This window comes from Podarcis cretensis (assembly GCF_951804945.1).
Source record: "Podarcis cretensis genome assembly, chromosome: 4".
NCBI lineage: Eukaryota > Metazoa > Chordata > Lepidosauria > Squamata > Lacertidae > Podarcis > Podarcis cretensis.
The window spans coordinates 23,297,211-23,317,751 of NC_137173.1; the positions used below are offsets into that span (position 1 = coordinate 23,297,211).

At 43.3% G+C, this 20,541-nt stretch overlaps 1 protein-coding gene across 1 annotated transcript in view; it reads left to right on the top strand.

Moving 5' to 3' along the window:
• The window catches only part of DDX10 (DEAD-box helicase 10), a 162,845-nt gene that overhangs the window by 140,308 nt on the left and 1,996 nt on the right, over positions 1-20,541 (top strand). Inside the window, exon 17 of the mRNA XM_079973559.1 lies at positions 9,377-9,501. Within this exon, the coding sequence (XP_079829685.1) occupies positions 9,377-9,501 (125 nt within the window). The remainder of the gene's footprint in view (positions 1-9,376; positions 9,502-20,541) is intronic.

Here is a 20,541-nt window from a genome sequence, read left to right on the forward strand (position 1 = left end):
GCAGGACGTCTTAGGAAAGTATAGATAGAGGAGCTACAAGCTCCTATTTATTATTTATCCCAGTGCAGCATAATATGAAGGCTGCTGGGATAGTTCAGTCAGAAGAACATGAGACTCTTAATCTCAGGGCCATGGACCCAGGCCCCACTTTGGGCAAAAGATTCCTGAATTGTAAGGGGGTTGGACTAAATGACTCTTGTGGTCCCTTTCCAACTCTAATATTATATGATTCCATGAAGAGCTGTAGCATCCCTTGACAAATCCATGCTGCTCACATATACTGTATGTGCGTTCTCTCTCATATATATATATATATGTGTGTGTGTGTGTGTGTGTGTGTGTGTGTGTGTGTGTGTGTGTAGGAGTCTGCCAAATGCCGGTAGGTTATCCTTATTAGCTGGAAAGGTGCATATTCAGTGCAACCCTGCAGCCTCTTTCAGTGTATGATTAATGCATGAAGGCGACTTCTGCTGCCTTGCCATCTTGTTGACTCCGCCAGTCTTTCTCAGCTGGTAGCAGTCAGCACGGTGCTTTGGCCCTATTTTTCACTTGGGTGCTTAGATTGGCAGAGAGAGTTCTCTTGGTAGTTGCACCCCCTCAGAAACATTCTCTGTGGCTGCCCCTAAGTTGTAGAACTTCCTCCCCACAGAGGTGCAACTGGGAACTTCACTATACAATTTTTAGAAAATGCTGAAAACTTATCTCTTTACCCTGGTCATTAACACCTGGGCTGTATATTTTCAGGACCACCCCAGTTATTCACAGTCACATGTTTAGTAATGTTGCATTTCTTAAAACTGTTTTTAATGTTGTATTTTATATAGTTGTAACCCGCCCTGGGACCTTAAGATTATGGGCAGTTAATAAATTGAACTAAAAATGATAATCACATTTTAACGTAAGTTTAAGCTAATGGGTGTGGTCTGTTGCAACCATGACGTACCCAAGCTGTATGCAGGAAACCAAGAACACACCTTGGCTTCGCATTGTGGTTTCTTTGGAAAGAAACAAACCAGGAGTGCTGGCTAAGACACATGGTTTGTTGTTGCTGGTTGAATGAAGGGAGGAGCAAAATGGAAGCACTTCTGTTGCATGTACTTGTGGTTTGTTCCACATTATAGTTTAATTAAACCATTCACCTTGGCAGTGCATGCAAATAGAGCCATTGAGTTGAGGGAGACCTCCAGGTGCACAATAATTTTAATTATTATTATTATTATTATTTTAATGAGCCCAATGTATCAGGCATGCTAAACCTGCAGAAACATCCCTCTAGAAGCACCGTATCTGTCGAGGCCAAGTCTGTTGTTCATACAACAGCATCTGTTCTTGTAACTAGTTAAGAACATAAGAAGAGGCTACTGGATCAGGCCATTGGCCCATCTAGTCCAGCACCCTGTGGCCAACTAGATGCCTGTAGGAAACCCATAAGCAGGACTGGAGCACAAGGGCACTCTCCCCCTGCTGCCTTCGACCGCAGAGGTAGAGCATAGCTATCATCGCTAGTTGATTGTCTAGTTCATGGGTAGGCAAACTATGGCCCAGGGGCCGGATCTGGCCCAATCACCTTCTAAATCCGGCCCGCAGACAATCCGGGAATCAATGTGTTTTTACATGAGCAGAATGTGTGCTTTTATTTAAAATGCATCTCTGGGTTATTTGTAGGGCATAGGAATGTGTTCAACCCCCCCCCCCCCAAATATACTCCGGCCCCCCACAAGGTCTGAGGGACAGTGGACCAGCCCCCTGCTGAAAAAGTTTGTTGACCCCTGGTCTAGTTTAAGCACCCAAGTGTGTTTGTCCATGCACTTCCAAGATAAATTTCAGTTCATCACCCAGTTTTAGAAAGTTCAATTTCATTTTTAAAGGAGAAAAAAAAGATAATTTTTTTGGTTGAATAGTGATTAACAAAATTATAGGCATTCAATAACTGGTGATGAAAACGCAACTCAAAATAAAGCTCTCCCTCGCCTCTTTACTTTGTCATACTATATAAACATTGCTTTGGGTAGGTACAGTGGTACCTCAGGTTAAATACGCTTCAGGTTACATACGCTTCAGGTTACAGACTCCGCTAACCCAGAAATAGTGCTTCAGGTTAAGAACTTTGCTTCAGGATGAGAACAGAAATCGTGCTCTGGCGGCGCGGCGGCAGCAGGAGGCCCCATTAGCTAAAGTGGTGCTTCAGGTTAAGAACAGTTTCAGGTTAAGTACGAACCTCCGGAATGAATTAAGTACTTAACCTGAGGTACCACTGTATTGGATTATTCAGAAGATCCATATTGAATATTTCCCATTTTGAGGAGGGGAAGAGTTTTTCGCTTGCTTAACTTTTTTTTTATTATTGTTAACTTAAATAGGCTTTTTTCCAGCTTAGCTCACCAGAGCTCAGCTCCAACACCTCTCAGGAGAACAAGGGAGAAGTTCATGGTGAGCTCCAGCACCTCTTTTTCTAGAAAAATAGCACTGGTGTTAGCTATTCCATGATCATTTCATCCCACACTCAAGAGAACCAAGCTGTTGTTTACTTCCACTTGGGCATCCTTTTCTTTTTTTGACAGTCCTGTACCAGCCCACATATACCCTTTTCAAGTAAGAAATGTTTGAGATGACTTTAACAAGTCAATGTTGAAATGTGGTTCAATTCCCAAGTGACTTTCTGTTGGGAAATCTAAATCTCCCAGACACTTATTAAATTGTCCTTTTTTCCCCAGCTGTCGCTGAATCTCTACACTGTTTCTTTGGGTTGAACAACAACAGTAAAAAGCGATGTAAGATAACATTCAGGATGGATTTTGTTTGGTCTTTTTCCAGTTTCGGCTGCTTCCCACTTTTCAACTGCAGTAAAGAGTCACTAATAAGATCTGAGTTAATGGTAAAATCCAGATTAATACTGAGAATTAATTAGGTGGAAATACATCATAATTTCATGCCTTTTGGAGATTACAGTTGAGTTCTCATGTAAACCACAAATGGTTAAGTTTTTTACCTCAGTATTTTCTTTCCTGCATGGATAATAACTTTTTGGGAACACTATTTCATTTTGGTAAAATAAGAAAAGAAAAGAATTCTGATCTCAATTACTCAGAACAAAGCTACTTGTTAGCTAGTAATGAGCACACTTATAGAAGTAGTCCAACCTAGATATTTCAGGAAATGACTGAGATTTTTAAAAGCAACAAAAACAACAAACAGCTGAATAGGTTGGAGACATCTCATTTAGACGCGTTTGCGAGATGGAGCTTATCTCCAGAAACCAAGCTTTATACATGTTATCATACTTATGTGTGTTACCATTCTCTGCTGAGCACAAACAAATGCAAGCCTAGTTACATTGGGATGGTGTTCATAAACTGACTCTAAAGAAAAACATAGCTCTTCCGCATTCCTGGTGCAGGATTCTGTTGGAGTTAGCATAATTCCAACCTGAAAATAAATGGCACCTCTGCTGGTTTAACACAGATCACACTCACTGGATCTCTGGTCTGAGTTGCGTTCCGCAAGTGGGTCCTGCCTTAGTGTCTCATATTTGTTCTATTTGCATGTGCAAGGACATGTGCGTATTTATTTGATTTGTTGGATGTTCATCCTATTCTAAAAAGAGCACAGTGAAGGCAGCTGCTTGATCTCAATAGGCAGTCTAAGTTCCCTAGTGTAAGTGCTTCAGCCTAAATGATCACGATCTTACAAATGTAAAACAGGTATTATGTGGCCACCTTTAGTAGTGCCAATTCCGCCAACCAAAGCGGTTGAGTGGGCACATGTAGAATAAGGTGGCCTCGTAGGTTGTGGGGCAGTTACTGAAAATACATACTTAAGTGCCCTTGCTGTTCAGAATGGATGTGTCTATGGCAGTGTTTCCTAATTTTGGGTCTCCAGCTGCTTTCAGACTACAATACCCATCATCCTTGACCACTGGTCTTGGTAGCTAGGGATGATGGGAGTTGTAGTCTAAAACAGCTGGATACCCATGGTTGGGAAACACTGGTCTACTGTATTGTGAAGAAGGCACCTTTCAGGTCATCCTAGATGTTGTGATGGTACAAAGGAGATGGTGGAGCACTAATGTAATGTATTCTCCAAGACCTACCTGAGAAAATAGCCCAGATGGCCAAAGAATGGTAGAGGACAGACTGGTACATAATAGTTTGCATTTTCCATTTCCCCTACCAAATTGAGACAAATATTTACTTGTTTTCCATCTGTGACAGATTTCCTTGGCATACTTGACAGATAACTACAGGGAAGGTATATGAACAATAAAACAAACAAAGTCTTGTATCAGATATCATTACTTTTCACTAAATTAATTTAAGATGTTTCAATTGCATAACACTTGAAGAATAATATATAGCATTAATAACTGCAGCCTCAACAGCCCTTTGGTTTGATCACTCTTATCCGCATTGTCCCCAAATGTAATCTTCTAGGAGTTGAGAAGCCTTGTTTCCTATTTTTATGAAAGCTAGACACAAGTCATCAATCACAGAATGTATTTCATCTTGCTTGCTGTAGATAAGTTACACTCTTTACACAGTATAAGGATTTGTCAAGTATTCCTGTAATAAAGAGACAAATGAATGAGCAGCTTGGAAACGTAATGTGCTAGCAGATGAAAAATTGGTGTTTCATAGACTACCGTATTCTGTAGAGACAACTTTAATACCTGCATTAAAAAGAGAGAGATGAAAGTGACCTTCTGTAAATGTGGGGATGGGTCACACATTACAATAGGGTCATATTTGCATGGAGAACTGTAATATGTGGACTATGCTATGCTCAAAAACAGCTTTCTGGCAGCAGTTTGTATACTGGCTGAAAAAATGCAACATGACCTCTAAATGAGAGTTTACTATGGTTGTTAGAGGAATCACAAATGGGACGTTTCAATGGTGACTGTGAACAACCATGGAGGGCTTGGTTTTCAAGCTAAAGTGGTCCAGGCAAGTGCATTCCATGGAAACATTTAGGGAACCCTGTGAGCAATGCTTCCTGCTCATACATTTCTTATTGGGGATCCAGGAGGTTAGGCGCCATGACACTGGCCCATAATGAATCAGTATTTGGAAGTGTGCTGTTTGAATATTCAGGAGCTTAGTTTATTACTTCCAAACTCTCTTGGGAAAAAATGTTTTGGGACCTCCAGTATATAACACATAGCTTGCCACACTAAACTTTAAATTTCATGTTGCGTGTGACATTTTCAGTATCTGTGATGAGCCATCCTTATTTTATGTTCAGAGCCAACATAGGAGGAGTGCGGGCGGAGAGGGGGAGAACCCTCCTTTTTTAATCCCAAAGGTCAAAACCATAGTGTGAAATTAGATAGTTAAACTTTATGTTGTTGAGGGTTTTTTATAATTGAATTTATTTTCCTTGGTTTAAGGACTTTGAAAAGTCAAGTGTATTTTCCAAGTCACAAGGGGTCAGAAAACTACATATCTGTTGAAAATAAAACTCAGCTGTATAAACACAAGAAAGTTGATTAATGTGCCTCACACTGAGTAAAGTAATACACAAAAAACAAGGATAAAAGAAAGAGAATAAAATCTTAAAGCAGATTAAGATTTTGTCAGATGCGGTGAATTAAAATCTATTGAAATATCCAGATAAAGGAAAATGTTTTGCCCTGTATCTAAACTATTGCAACATTGGTGCTAAATAAACCTCTTTGGGGAATGATCAGGGCACAAATCAATCTGATGAAAAAGGTACATGGAGAAGCCCTGCAGAATATATTAGAATATAAGCAAGTTGATTTGGGAATAGGCACTACTGCAGGTGTTTGGGATGCAAACTGTTTAGGTTTTAAAGATACACATCACCTTTTACAACTGATGAGAGCTATAAGTTTGTCATATGGCATAGGGAATTTGTTGTATAAAGAAACAAAGCAGTTTAAAAAAACAATCCACCAGTTAACATAAGTCCTTTTACAAGTAACTCTTCCCAAATATTGTTTATCCATACAGTATTCCTTAATGGGTTTTCCTAGCACTGAAAAAGAGAGGAAAATGTAGCATTTTCTGCTTCATTTTCCTTCCAACTGCAATGTAAGCAAAGTTACTGAGAAGTTCCATGAAAGTTATATAAGCCCATTTCTCTTGTGCACACATTTCCCCAAGGGGCAGATATTGAGCTCCCTGAAGGAGGCTGATGTGTTGAAATGTTTGAACACAAGAGACTACTTTTGAGAATTACGTTCTGTACATGGGCTGACAGCCGTGACTGCCGTGAACCTTGAAAGTGACAAAAGGGTGTGTGAGATAAGAGAATGTAGGCACGTCAAGTACATTTTGTGTAATGTGGAAGAAAAATAAGAAAGATTTAGGCTCTGGGTGGTTATGCTTTTCTGCCTTAAAAGGAAGATAATTTCTCTCTGCATTTTGTTTCCATGTCTTTACTTGTCAGTTTTGTCATATTTTGTGTTTCCCTAATCTTACTGAATCTCATCAGAATGAGGCATTAGAGAAGAAAGAGCTTTGTTTTTCAGCATCCTGTATTTTGTTATACAATAGATTGGGAAGGTCCTCATAAAGCTTAGACTTATTACTCTGATCATGTTTATCTGAACGTAGATTCCACTGAAGTCAGTGCAAATTAGTTTTCAAAACAGGATGTCAACGTTGCAAAGGTTCTAAATTGCACGATAAAAGTATTTTGTCAACTCTTTATTGAAGAGACCTGCAATGGCTTTTCAGCTATCTTAATTTTTTGATTGAAAGCAATGCTTCCTGAAGATACCAGAATATTTTCTCCATTTTTTTTAAAAAAAGCAAAACCTTAAAATAGGTAAATGCTTACACACATCATTCCTGCCCGTTCCCCCTATCAGCTTTAGGGGTTCTTTTGTCTTCCAGCGGTGATCCCAGCCAGTCAGGAATTATTTGGTGACATGCTCCAGAGCCCATCGCAGTTCACTGTTGCTAATGTCGCTGAAGGCAAGCAAAGATTTAGAGCAGTGTTTCCCAGCTAGCTGTTTTTGGACTACAACTCCAATCACCCCCAGCTAGCGGGAACAGTGGTCCAGGGATGATGGAAATTGTAGTTCAAAAACAGCTGGAGACCCATGTTTGGGAAACACTGATTTAGAGCAAGGTCAATGCTTCCTGGTCTAGTCACAAGGGTCAAGGGTCATGTCGTGATATTGTGATAGCATCACAGAGGGCAACTAAAACCTACTCAGAGCTATCTTGAAAAACCATGGGGGCAGGGAGCTTATGCCATACAGATGATCATCATCATCATCAGATGTAAAGAAACAGCAATATGGAGAAAAACAGAATAAATACAAAAGTCTTTTTCTGTTATAGTACCCTCTGCCAAGATAGTAGGGCTGTCCTGGCTGGGCCTGATGGGAGTTTTACTCCCAAACGTCCGGTGAGCAAATGTTGGCGAAGGCTGAACTATAGCTTATATAGCCATAATGAACCCGCCATACTAAACCTGCTATATTTCAGGCAGTATCTTTTCCTCTTGTTGTGTTCTGTTTGGCAAAAGATTCATTCAACAGAAGTGACTTTGAGGTGAACGAATATCTCATCTCTATAAATCTTTGTCGTTTTGTCTACAGAGTTCTGTCTTGGGTGCATTCCCCCCTTTGCACATTCCTCTTTTCTTTTTAAACTCTCTCTGCGTTTTGTGGTGAGGTGGACGTAGGAAGTGTGACACTTCATCACACCAGTGAGAAAGCAGATGCCTTCACTTGCTTTGCACCTGCACTGTAACCAGAATGCCGGGTGACAAAATTAGCTGTGGTGTTGTACTTCACACACGCATCTCTACGGTTGGTAGGGAAGAAGGAAAAAGACCAAGCAACCAATCTGTCAAGCTGCCCTCAGCAAGGCATCTGTCTCTTTTGTTCCCCTGCCCCCACTCCTCCCTCCCTCTCTTTTTGGTAGTTTGCTGTGTAAAGTGAATCTATCTCTTGGTTTTATTGATCATTATGAGCCATGGTTTACTGTTGTTTGTTGAGAGTGAATATTCCAGGCTTAACTGCCCCCCACCCAACTTTATATATTGGCTTTTTATAATAAATCTGATTTCCTCCTCCTTCTCCTCTTTCTCTGTGACCTTTAAAATAGCACAAGAGAGTTTTTTTGGGAAGCAGTAAAGGACTCTTGCAGGGGTGTCAAAACCATAATTCACCTCCATGTCCCCTTGCGCTCTCCCTGACTCCAAAGGTCAACCAGAGGAACTTTGCAAGAAAAGCACAAAATTACTGTGTTGTTGGCTCTGCTTGTTCATAATAATATAAAAGCAGTTAACAGAGGGAAGAATGTGTTTTTATTGTACTGTCTTGCTGTTTTATTGGGCTGCTTTGGAGGGATGGAAACTAGTAAATAAAAACAAGTTGATTGAAATGAAGTTTTCTAAAAAGGATCTTGTAATCAGAGATTAAGGCCACTGGAAAGAGATAGTTATTGTAAAAAAAAAAGTTCTTTAAATATTAAGAGATGTTAGTGAAACACTCTTCTTTTTAACATTAGAGTATGCTAGCAAAGTGCCCATCATAACTATCAGTGGTAGATTTGGACAGGCATCTTGTCTTTTTCAAGGATTCCCGAGGGGAGTAGCAATTAGTACATAATGGGCTGGTTTGCACATGGTGCTAAACCATGTGTGATGGGATGATGAGCTGCTTGTGCGTAAAGCTTAGTCCCTCAGAGTTTGCTCAACTTAGCAAGGCTCTGTTTTTAGCGGAGCCCTTAAACATGGCTCCCTCAGTCGCTGGCAGAATCCGACAGTGGGCGTTTACGGAATCTACTCCAGCATAAAAGCTCCTTGACGGAAACGCGTCGTCTAGATTCTCGGCGCGACAGTTTCCGGCGAGGAGTGGGTGTACCTATGGGAGGACCTGAGACTTCTCCGCTGTTATCGCTGGAAGACTCCCTGAGCCATTCCTTCGTCTCTCTCTCTCCCTGATCTCCCACTCTCCCCCTGCTGCTGCCTTCCGCCGCTGCTGAGTCTCTCCTGACTTCTGAGAGCCCCTCCACCGCCTGTCTTTCCGATGGCAGTTCCCTGACACCATGGTTTAGTGCTATGTGAATGAGCAGGATGGAGGCTGTAGCACCAAACCGAACCATGGCTTGGTGCAAACGTGAGGTCTCTTGGGGAGGAGCCTATAGCCACTTTGCTCCTCTTTGATCCTTTTAGCTCAACACAGCAACTAAGTCAAGGTTTGGCTGAGCCTGTCAACCACACCCGGACAGGTGGTTAAACTCTCCTCTGATGCATCACCAGCTGTACGCAAATCTTGGCTTAATTGCTGGACTGGACTAAAATGACCAGGAAAGAAGAAACACACCGACACACATATTTGAAGGAACATGAAATATGGAGGTGTCTAATTCTGTATTTTGTTTGTTTCACTCAGGTGGAAGAGGAATGTGTCGCCTTTCTGGATCGCAGTGAAAGTGATGATGACTTTGATCCAAGCATCCTTCCAGACCCTGACAGATATACAGACTGGAACCAAGAGGCTGATCCAGAAAGCCATGGGTATGTGTTGCATCTTGATAATACGGTCTCTCTCTCTCTCCCTCCCTTTGTCTTCACCTTCCATATTATCAAAACCTTTAACCAATCAAAAACAACCCGTGGCAAATAACTATTCTGCCACAGTCAAATAAACCAATGATCTGAAGTTCCTTCAGGTTTGCTGATGTTTGGATGTTCAGCTGCTTTCATTCATGTATCTTCATGAGAATATGAAAACGGCAGAGAGCAATTTTGTGGTGTTGGACCCTTGAAGAGGTTGTGGAACCTAAATTGTGCACCTTGCTTGACTAATCATGATGATGTCTTCAGCCTCAATATTGGTTCATTTGGTTTATGCGCTGCTATGGCAATTTACCATGTATTTGGGGATCAGGTTTGGAAAATCCCAATTGGCACCTTATGCTAACTGTTATTTATTTGCTTATGTCCCACTCTTTTCTTAGAGCAGCTTATAAAAATTGTTTCATGCCAAGTAGCCTAGCTTGAAAAATAAGCTGAGCAGCATAGCTTGTCTGTCCATTGTTCCACAAAAGCATGTTTTCCTGTCCATCTTGCGTGTCCCTAAAGAACAGAAATTTTGCTCAACCATTGTCATTTCCATCCTTAAACCATGCAATGTATCAGTTGGCCTCTACGTTCTTTCCTACCAAGTTCCTAGCTGTTTAGTAAGCAAGTCAGATTTGAAATCCCTGCAGCACAGCAGCGCTTTCATGGTCTTGGTAAGGATTTGCTTCTTTATTTATTTATGACATTTCTATACAGTGCTGCCCATTCAACGAAGTCCTTTGGATGGTGAAAAAGCCAATACACTTTTCAGCTTAGTTTAGTCATATTGAGTACCACATCACTGACTGCTGGTTTGGGCTCTCCCCCACCCCCTGCCAAATCCTTCAGAAAAAGCTTACAGTGTCATTTTTGCCCTTATTTTTTGTTCATTACCACACCATGAAGATCGAGAAAGACCTGCAGGCCAGTGGCGTGCTGTCATTTCTGAGGCTGTCTGCTTTCTGTAGCTGTGGGAACAAGGGAGTACAAGTGGACCTTGCACGGTTCAGGAATTTGCTGCTACTAGGAGCCCAGTGGAGTCTGTTGGCAGGCTTCATAGCACAGCATAAAAGCCTTGTGGCTGGCTGGGCTATTGATTAACTGTAGAATAAGGGGAAGGAAGTCCACCTCAAGTGCTTCGTCTCTTCTGTGCTTCTGTATGAAATATAATTGGGTCACACATTTCCTTTTGTGAGCCAGGACACACCACATTGCACCGAATCATTTGTGTGGAAGCTTGATTGGAAATATTCGAGATATCCAGTTTGTTGTCATTTTCGCAAAGCTTGAGTACCTACTCTTGGAAAGGGTTTGCCTCCTGGTTAGGAGAATGCACATATGTAGTAAAAAAGGGGAGATTACAATGTATTCACTGCTTGTCCATCTTCGCAATTGAACTAAGATATAAGATACAAGCACACCAGCAGTCTTGATGCATCTAGCCTCCCCCTCCCCCCATGGTACTACTGCCGCCATGGTTTCCTCCCTCCTGCCCTGGTCAAAGAAAAGTAATATAATTTCCTGCATACAAATGCCTGAATCCAAGCCAAACCTAATTGGATCTGTTTTTGCCCAGCTTCCTCCGATTCTGAGAGTCCTCCATGCGGCCCTCTGCCCTTCCAAGCAGCAGCTGGGCAGTTTCTACGGACCATTATTAGTAAAAATAGCTTCTGCTTGATAGTAAATAAGCAATAAGTAATCTCCTATATAAAAGAAGTATGCATAGCAATATCTGCACAGGTGAGAAGGTCATCCCCAAGGGCTAGCATCCCAGGGCTCCATGAACATTTCGCATGGATCCCAATGGCTCCTGGTGTTCATGGATGCTGCTGCACATGATCACAACAATATCTATGCCAGCAGTAGCCAACGTGACACCTTTCAATAGTTGTTGGACTCCAACTTCCATTCACCCCAGACTGGGATGGTGGGAGGCTGGTTAGTTAGTGGTGACTCTCAGTCTGTCTAGATCGGACCTGATTGGTTAGGAGCTGGTGGCCTCCTACATCTGAACCCTACTTCTGTTTTCAGACTCTGTGCCACTCCTGATTCTTGTAAATACATCCAAATGTTCATAAATAATCTGCCTTCAATGGGTAAAGCTTTCTAGAGCCAAACATTATTGAAAGAGAGCCAGCTCTCTAAAAACCAGGAGGAGGCAGAGGAGCTGACTTCCCCCACAGAGGGAGGTTAATCTTGGTGTCATTGACATGATGTCCTTGCATTGGGTCATTGCCCATCGTACTATGGACAGGAAAGGATCCTCTGAGAGAATGCAGTCTTTACGGTATCCCATACCCAGACTGTTTGTTTTTCCAATACTTTAATAACAGCGATATACATGTTGGTTTTGCAATTCTAGGACTTAAATGTGTTAGAGATTGTTTCTTTGTAAAGGAAGAATGTACCCTCATTAAAAAAAAAAAAATACAACCAGGCTTACAGAGCAATCTTAAGTATAGGAAGCCAGTGGAATTCACACTGGCTTATGTTAAATTAGGGACGCGGGTGGCGCTGTGGGTTAAACCACTGTGCCGCTTGGGCTTGCCGATCGAAAGGTTGGCGGTTCGAATCCCCACGACGGGGTGAGCTCCCATTGTTCGGTCCCAGCTCCTGCCAACCTAGCAGTTCGAAAGCACATAGGAAGGTAAACAGTGTTTCCGTGCGCTGCTCTGGTTTTGCCAGAAGTGGTTTAGTCATGCTGGCCACATGACCTGGAAAAACTGTCTGCAGAAGTGGACAAACGCCGGCTCCCTTGGCCAGTAAAGCGAGATGAGCACCGCAACCCCAGAGTTGTTCTTGACCGGACTTAATTGTCAGGGGTCCCTTTACCTTTATGTTAAATTAGGATGACTTAAATTTCCCCTATTCCGTGCTCTGCTCAGGAGCAAGGCTGCTACCAGAAGAGAGGAGGAAAACAACCCTTGAAAATAGAATTTGACTTATGCCACCCTTTTCTTTGACCCAAGTTTTGTCATGCTGCCAGGTCATGAGACCAAGCTGAACAGAGTTTGGATCCAGCAGAAGTCCTCCCTGCCCCGCCCTGCCACTCCCCTGAAACACCCATATGCAGGGCTTATGCCAGTATAAGATCCACTGATCTTAACTGAGCCAGCTGTGGTGGGATGAGGGAATTACGCTGTCATATCCCTGGCTGAACCGGGACATGGGGCTTATGTCAGCATAGTCCAGCTGCATCAGGAATCATCTGGTTGAGCCAGAAATCAACTGGATCCTAACTTGCTCACCCTTGGAGATCTTAGATTGCTCCCTTAGAAGCTTTATATCGAAGGAAATAGCAAAAGGTAAATGATCTGTCTCTGGTTGTGGAAAGCTTTCTGTTCTTTTCTTTAAATTGCTAATTTTTTCAGCCATACTCATCTCCCCACCACCACCTCCTGTGAGGGAAGCTATACACAACCCACTCTCTTAAATTTGCCTTTAAATGAAAACGGCTTCGAGCTATCCCCTCCACCAGATGAGTAATTAAAGAATCCAAGCATGTAATGCAAGATGAATTTTTGGTATATCTAGGAACATTTATCATATTTCTGTTTAATAATAATAATAATAATTTATTATTTGTACCCCGCCCATCTGGCTGGGTCTCCCCAGCCACTCTGGGCGGCTTCCATAAAAACCAAAAATACACTAAAATATCACAGATTAAAAACTTCCCTGAGCAGGGCTGCCTTAAGATTTAAGGCTATCATAATGTTAAATAGTTAATGAGACAAAGCATTTGTCGGGGGCCGGGTAGGGTATGGAAGCAGCAGGTGAGTGCCCTAAATATTCATTAGGCAGCCAGATTGAATTCTTAATAGATCCAGTTCCTCAGCCATTTTTGAAAAGAAATTTTGAATTAGAACAAAGTTGTGATTGGACTTTGCACCAGCTCCAGTTAATCTCTTACGTATAGGACTATTCATCTCAGCATTCACTTTTAAATGTGACTGCCATGGTCTAGGCCAGGGGTAGGCAACCTAAGGCCCATGGGCCACAAGCGGCCTACGGGGACTGTTTAACCGGCCCCCAAGCCACTTGCTTGGTGAGTCCCCGTGCACTGCACTAAACCAGCGCATCGTGGCATGGGGACTCACTTTCATGGCACCGGAAATCGCGTCTGCACAGACGCAGATGCCAGAAATTGCAGGCGTGTGTGCAATCCGGCCCACGGAGTGATCTGTGCTGGAGTGAACTGGCCCCGGCAAGGTAAACCTTGCTGACCCCTGGTCTAGGCCTCAGATTTGTCAGTTCTTTTAGGGTGAATTCTCATCCCTGACTACCACTAACTATGTGGTTTTAATTGTGAGAAGTTAGAGGAGTTATAATATAAACCTGGATTATTATTTTTTTACAAGCTACAGTTTGAGAGCTGTTCTTCTATGGCACTCCTATGCCATATGCAGATTGCTCCATAATCCCTGTTCATTCTCCGAATGGACTGGCTGTTTCCCTACAGTGGAGGATTTCCTCCCCTAAATTGCTTCTTCCACTTGCTCCAGAAGGTAGGGCCTGAAAGCAGGGAGTGAAGGCTAGAGGAGGTAGGTGCTCCCTTCTCCTAGAATCTGGAAGCTCTGGGTGGCCTTCTCTGACAGGACACCTCAGGGAGCATCTGTAGAGTCCAGGGAGGGCATTGACCCAACTGCTGGGGGTGTAAGAAGCAAAGTCAGAAGGACAGAGTGCAGCCAAACCACCCAAGACTCTGCAGCTCTTCTGCCATTGGGAGTAGACCCAATTTCCTCAACGTAATGCATTTCTGAATGCTAAGCGTTCCTGTAAAGCACAGGAGATTCACAAAGGAAACTTGCTTCACCTTGCCTTTCAAAGCTTGGCAGGCAGGCAGGTAGGTGTGTCAACCTGTTGGGACTGCTCCATTGCTAGCAAACAGTTCTGAACTCTTTTCTCTAATATTGGACAGCTGCTCCTAATCTAGCTAGTCCGACCTTTCCTGTTGCTTAGTCTGAGCTTTGGGGCTGCTCTGACTCTCTACCCAATACTTTTAATCTGCCTCAATAAGGACCTCTTCCTTACTCTCATTGTGGTCTGAGTGGGAGGCAGAACACTGAGCTTCTTTGTTTTCTCCATTTATCCCATGTCTTGTCTGTTGCTTTGTTTATTTATGGTGAAGCTACATTCAGTAGGCAAGGTGCAAGGGAGCAGAGGCTCAGGAGGCCAGTGTTAGAAAGTTGGTCTCAAACATGGCCTCCATCCTAACGCCTTGAAGCAGGGTCCCTTCCAACTCTACAATTCTATGATTCTATGCTCTACCAACTGAGCCATCCCAGTATATCTGCCTTCCTCTAGCTGCACTGATTAAGAAGAAAGGTGAAGGCAAACCTGCTTCCAAGCCGTGTCCAGTAGCATTTTCCAGCAAATGTGTGAATAAAGGCATATGAGGACTGCGGATTGAGCCCCATGCTCTACAAAGAATGCAGAAGCCTTGCAATGGAGTATATTATTTTTATTTATTAAATTTGGTCTCAGGGCGGTTCACATAGCACTTCACTTACCTCTAGTGCCTTTTGTGGTTGTGGCCCATGTTTTTAAAGTGTGCTTAGCCCAGAAGTATGCACTGCTCCAAAACAAGCAAAGGCCAGTTTTGCTGCCTAGATTGAGCATAGCCAAATACACGAATGCCCTAAGGAACGGATAACGAGCTTTACCTGAGATACTAAGATGCTTTCTGATAGCCTTTCAGAGAGGATGTAAAGGCCTTCTTTCATTTACTTACTTACTTACTTACTTACTTACTTCCCATTTTGCAAATGTTACTAGTATTGGTCTTTTGTTTTAATAGGGTCCCGTTGCAAGCCACTTTGAGCTTCAGAGAAGTGACACAGATCTATCTGTTTAAATAAAGAAAGAAAATGCTCTGTGATGGTTCAGAAGAAGGCAGGGAGGAAGGAGGGAAGAAAAACAAGAGACGGAGCAGAGAAGACAGGAGGGAGGAGTGTGGGTCCTAGGAATGGCTAGAGGTGGTTTGAGGGCTTTAAAGCATAGGCTGCTGAAGGACGTTTTAATCTTGTGTGCAGTGCGGTGGAGAGGGCACAAGCTGTGTAGCAGTGAATGATGGAGAACAAAGACAGTTTTGGCAGCTGCAGTTTCAGTGGACTGAAGATGAAGTTTAGAGCCTGAAGGAATTGGGAGATGAAGGTTTGGTGACCAAAGCAGGAGATGATTGGTTGCCGGCCTCATTATGAGCTTGTGGCACGTTATGGTTTAGGTTTTAGTATGTTTGCTGCTTTTCTGTGGGCCATTATTTTTATTCAGCCCTCATTTTTAACATAGGCTATATGTGAGCTTTGCTAGTTTTAAAGGTTTAAAACCAGGTATACCTTTAATTTCTAAAATATTGTAATGAGATCTGTTGCTGGAAGAGATTATTGAAGGGTGAGGAGCATAGTTATTTAGTAAGTCTTGGTGTAAGTAAGTTAACATCTGGAAGTTCATGAAAGGTAAGTTTCCCATCTTCTCCTCTCCCACACCTCATTCCACATTATTTAGGAGGACCCCCAGAGAGCATACAGATGGGTGAAGGGAAAGAGAACTTTTGCTTCTGTGAAGAGGGCATGAGAAGCACTTCCTTCTTCCAGAATTTCTAGTAACATATAAATTTGGGGGGTTCTGAGCTAACCACAGTTCAAATTAACCAAGCAGGTCAGAATCAACCTGAGCTTTATGGACTTGACTTGTACATACCTGCCATGTTGTACAGTGGTACCTCGGGTTACATACGCTTCAGGTTACATACGCTTCAGGTTACAGACTCCGCTAACCCAGAAATATTACCTCAGGTTAAGAACTTTGCTTCAGGATGAGAACAGAAATCATGCTCCGGCGGCGCGGTGGCAGCAGGAGGCCCCATTAACTACAGTGGTGCTTCAGGTTAAGAACAGTTTCAGGTTAAGAACAGACCTCCGGAACGAATTAAGTATGTAATCAGAGGTACCACTGTATATGGCTATTCTTTGTCTAATTCTAGTTTAGAATTAAGTGAGGTTGCCCTCCATTAAGCGGTAGATGTTGAAGCCAGTTTCTCTGGCCTCAGAGTGCTAAGAGAGTATACTTGAGATGGCTGAGAAGCAAGCAGTTGAATTTGCTTCTGATCCATTCTTGCTTGGCTTTGAGGCTGAAAGACTTTATACATTATCCGTGATGATTGTGTGATTGCTCCTGCACCCCTGCAATATCTTCTGAACCTGTGCAAATGAACAAATGATTGCAAATACACTTGATGTCTCTGATGCTTTCCTCCAAAGGAAACTAATCTCGTAAAGGCTGCCCTGAACTTGCCACCAAGCAGGAATGAGGGAAGGAGTGAGTAAAGCACAACTTTAGGAATCTCACTCTGACTTTTGCCTGGGACTAACAATGCAAGCTGGCAGTTGACACTGTGCAACTGAAAACAAGATTGCTGATGCTGAAATAACTAGGTTTGGTATTGCAGAGGAGCCCATTTGAGAGCAGCTAGAGTGAAAGCAGACATGAAACAGCCACAGCCTGGCACAATCTAGGTGCTCAAATGGGCTTAATTTGTCAGATTGTGCCCATTAAATCCATTTTAACATGCCATTCTGATGCAATAAGCATTGCAAACTATTTTAAACAGTCACCGATAATAAGAGTGTAATAATGTGACATCACCCATGCAACTTAATCATACTGGTAGACGAGTAGAATTTGTTGTTGGCCGTTTAATCCATTAAAGGAGAAACAACCTTCACTTTGCCCAGATTAATTTAATTTAATTTCCATTTTAATTGTCTTTGGCTCATCCTGTGTTCTTGTTACTTGGTTTGCCCAAAACAGCCTCATTGAGTCTTCTCAATTCGGGGGCACTTGAACCTATAATGAATCTCAGGCAAGATCAACCTTATTCCTTGCTTCCTTCATAAACCTCATTTTAGAACTTTTTCAGTGTGCATTAGGAAGAATGGCTGGGGGAAAAGGAGAATAACACAACGCACAATGTATTTTCATTACTACCGCGGTGTGCAGTCAACATTCTGACACTGAGTGAGGAAGAAGCAGCGCAGGGGCTCTGCAGAAGGGTCTGCATTAATTAATCTTCATTAGAATTCTCGCCGTGGCCTTGCAAATTAAAATGTATGTGTGTGGCTTGCCGCCCAGTGTCCTTGATTAGCAAAACGGCAGTTCTTAAGGGACCAGCTATCCCTAAACTCCCTGCTCTGCATGCTGCTGGCAGATCAGCTTCCTTAAGAAACTTATATCTAGAGGAGTAGCCATGTTAGCCTTTTGCAGCGAGAAACAACGGAGACTCTTGTGGCACGTAAGAAACTAACAAAAGTATTATGGCATTATCTTTTGTTGATTACAGCCCATCTCATCAGATGCATGAAGCGTTATCCTGAGTTGCAGGTACCCATATATATAGTTGGGATGTAAAGAATGAGGTCAGAGGGAAATGAAATGCACAAAAGGGAGCGGAGAATGCATTTCATTTCACTTTTTGCAATCCACACACATACACCTCCCCCATGTGTATGCATACCTGCAGTTCAGGATATCATTTCATGCATTTTATTAGCTCCCATGTATAAGACACCCCCTACTTTTGGGGACTCCAATTTAAGAAAATGCGGGGAGGATTGCCCAGATTTGTTGAGCTTTTTTTGGAGGGGAACGCCCTGAAAATCACTCACCCAACTCGCATATGCTGCCGATTACGCGCGTCACAGAAGAAAACAAGCGTCTGCCCAATAGCTGCCAGTCACACACACAATTGCCGCAGCGGCAGCCAATCCACAGCAGCCCTTGACACAGCCACAAATCACACACCCAATCGCCGTTGAAAAGCTCCTGCTCGTGGCTGCAACCAATCGCCTGTCCTGCATATCACTATCCGTGTATAAGACGCCCCCAGATTTTAACCTTATTTTTTACTTTAAAAACCTCGTCTTATTGGAAAAGTAGGATAAGCGGACTTGTCCAAGAAAGCTCACAAATCATAGATCAATTATTCTTTAAGGTGCCACAAGACTCCATGTTACTTATGAAACTAGGGATATCAGGCTGGGAAGTGCATGGCTAGTGTTACACATAAACGAGGCTCCTTTTGCAATTCTGCCTTTTACTGTTTTCTTTTATTTGTTTGGTTTGTGTTTTTTTTAAATCTGCCCCACAAATCCAGGAGGAAAGTTTGAGGGACCATTATCCATTATCTATATATGTGCTGGAAAGATATTTCAGTTCCACCACAAAGCTCAGGAAGAGATCAAAGCTTCACTGGTGATGCCTATATTTTCACCCTGCTTGGCAGACAACAATTGTCTCCCAAAGCAGCTCACATCAGTTAAAAGAAAGAGAGAAGAGAGAGAGAAATGGACCTTGCCATCAGGTTTACAAACTCTAAGTGGTATCTCCTCATTCTCATCATGCTTGTCACTGCTCACACACTTGGAGGAGGACAGCAGGTGGACAGGCAGGAAGAGCAAGGAGAAGCAGGACCTGGGCCTTCAGGGCAGAGCTTTGCTGGGTGGGCCTGATGGAAGTTGTAGTCTAAAAACTCTGGAAGGAACCAGGCTGAGAACGGCTGCTCCAAACTATGCAGTTGAGGATGGTCTGTGCTCGTGGATTTTGCGGCTCCACTGTTCACTACACAGCCTTGAAAGCTCTTTTCCCTCGCTCTATGATTCTGTCATCTTGCTAGCGCTTCAAACCTTTTCTTCCAGATTCCTCCATCCACCTCTTTTTCACTTCAAACGCTAAGCACTGTGCTCTGGGCCCAGGACTTCTCAAAGCACGCCTGTTCTGAGACGTGCCAGAAAAGCAGACGGACTTGCTATTCATTCACTATATTTTCATCCTGCTTTTCAGGCGGTGATTGGAGAGGGGAGGGGAAAGGCAGAGGAGGGAGAGCAGTTCTTCAAGGCCAGAACAAAGCAGTGAGCCGTAAGAGGGCATTGATTCCCAGTTCAGGCCCGCTTCATCTTTCCTTTGCTGGTGCTTCTGCTTGAATAATGGTTGGTGGCTCTTGTTACTCCAGCCAAATGCCCTCTTCCTTCTGCAGCCCCAAGGCAACTGTCCATTGGAAAGGAGTGTTCTTTTAGGCAGGGCATGCAAGAAGCAAGTTCCCTGGCTTTTGGATGGGAGACAGGTTGGTCTTCCTGTGGGGCAGGAGGACCTGACTCCCAGTAATCCTTGGTCCCCTGACTGATGGCAGAGATAACAAGCCCTGGTCATTTTCTAAACAAGCCAAGCTATGGGCGAGGACAATAACCTTCTTTTATAAACCAAAATGTCTGGTTCATCTGGTTGGACTTTGCGCTGGGACTAGTCGGATGCACTTCTCCCTGGGCTCCACAAATGACTACAGTTTGACTCTCTCTTGCAAGTGGCTGCAGCCCCAACTTGGCACAAGCAGGGAAGGGAATCGGGCTTCCCATCTTGTGGAGGATTGTTTCCTTTTCAAAAAGTGACTACAGCAGCCGTAGGAGGAGCCTGTTGTGATCCTCCCACTCTGTTGCGGGGGGCGTGCCATACTCTGCAAATTGCTGTTTGAGTGCTTGGCCTGGACCAGTAAGTAAGTATTCTGTCTGCATGCATGGTGCTAGAGTAGCAGCCAGGTTGCTTCTGTTGCCATTCAGGGCCGGTCCTACCATTAGGCACAGAGAGGCAACCACCTCACGCTGTTACTCCCGAATCTCCTAGGCATTTTATTCTGTTGCTACACAACCTGTCCTGGCGATCCTCCACTGCCTTAGATGCAATGGCGGATGCAATCACGCCACCTGTGTTCAAGGAAGGTTCATCTGCAATTCCATGTGGCTTCTGTACTTGGAATGGAGAGAGGTGCCACCTTGTCCTTTGTCTCAGGCAGTAAAATTTATTCGGCTGGCCCTTCCACCTCTCCTGATACTCTCCAACAAGGGTACAGCTTCATCCTCACCTACTCATCATCAGCACCCAGCGGTAGGAACTGTAGCAGTTGCCACAAGAGCTGCCACTAATGTCCGGTCTTCATGCATGCTT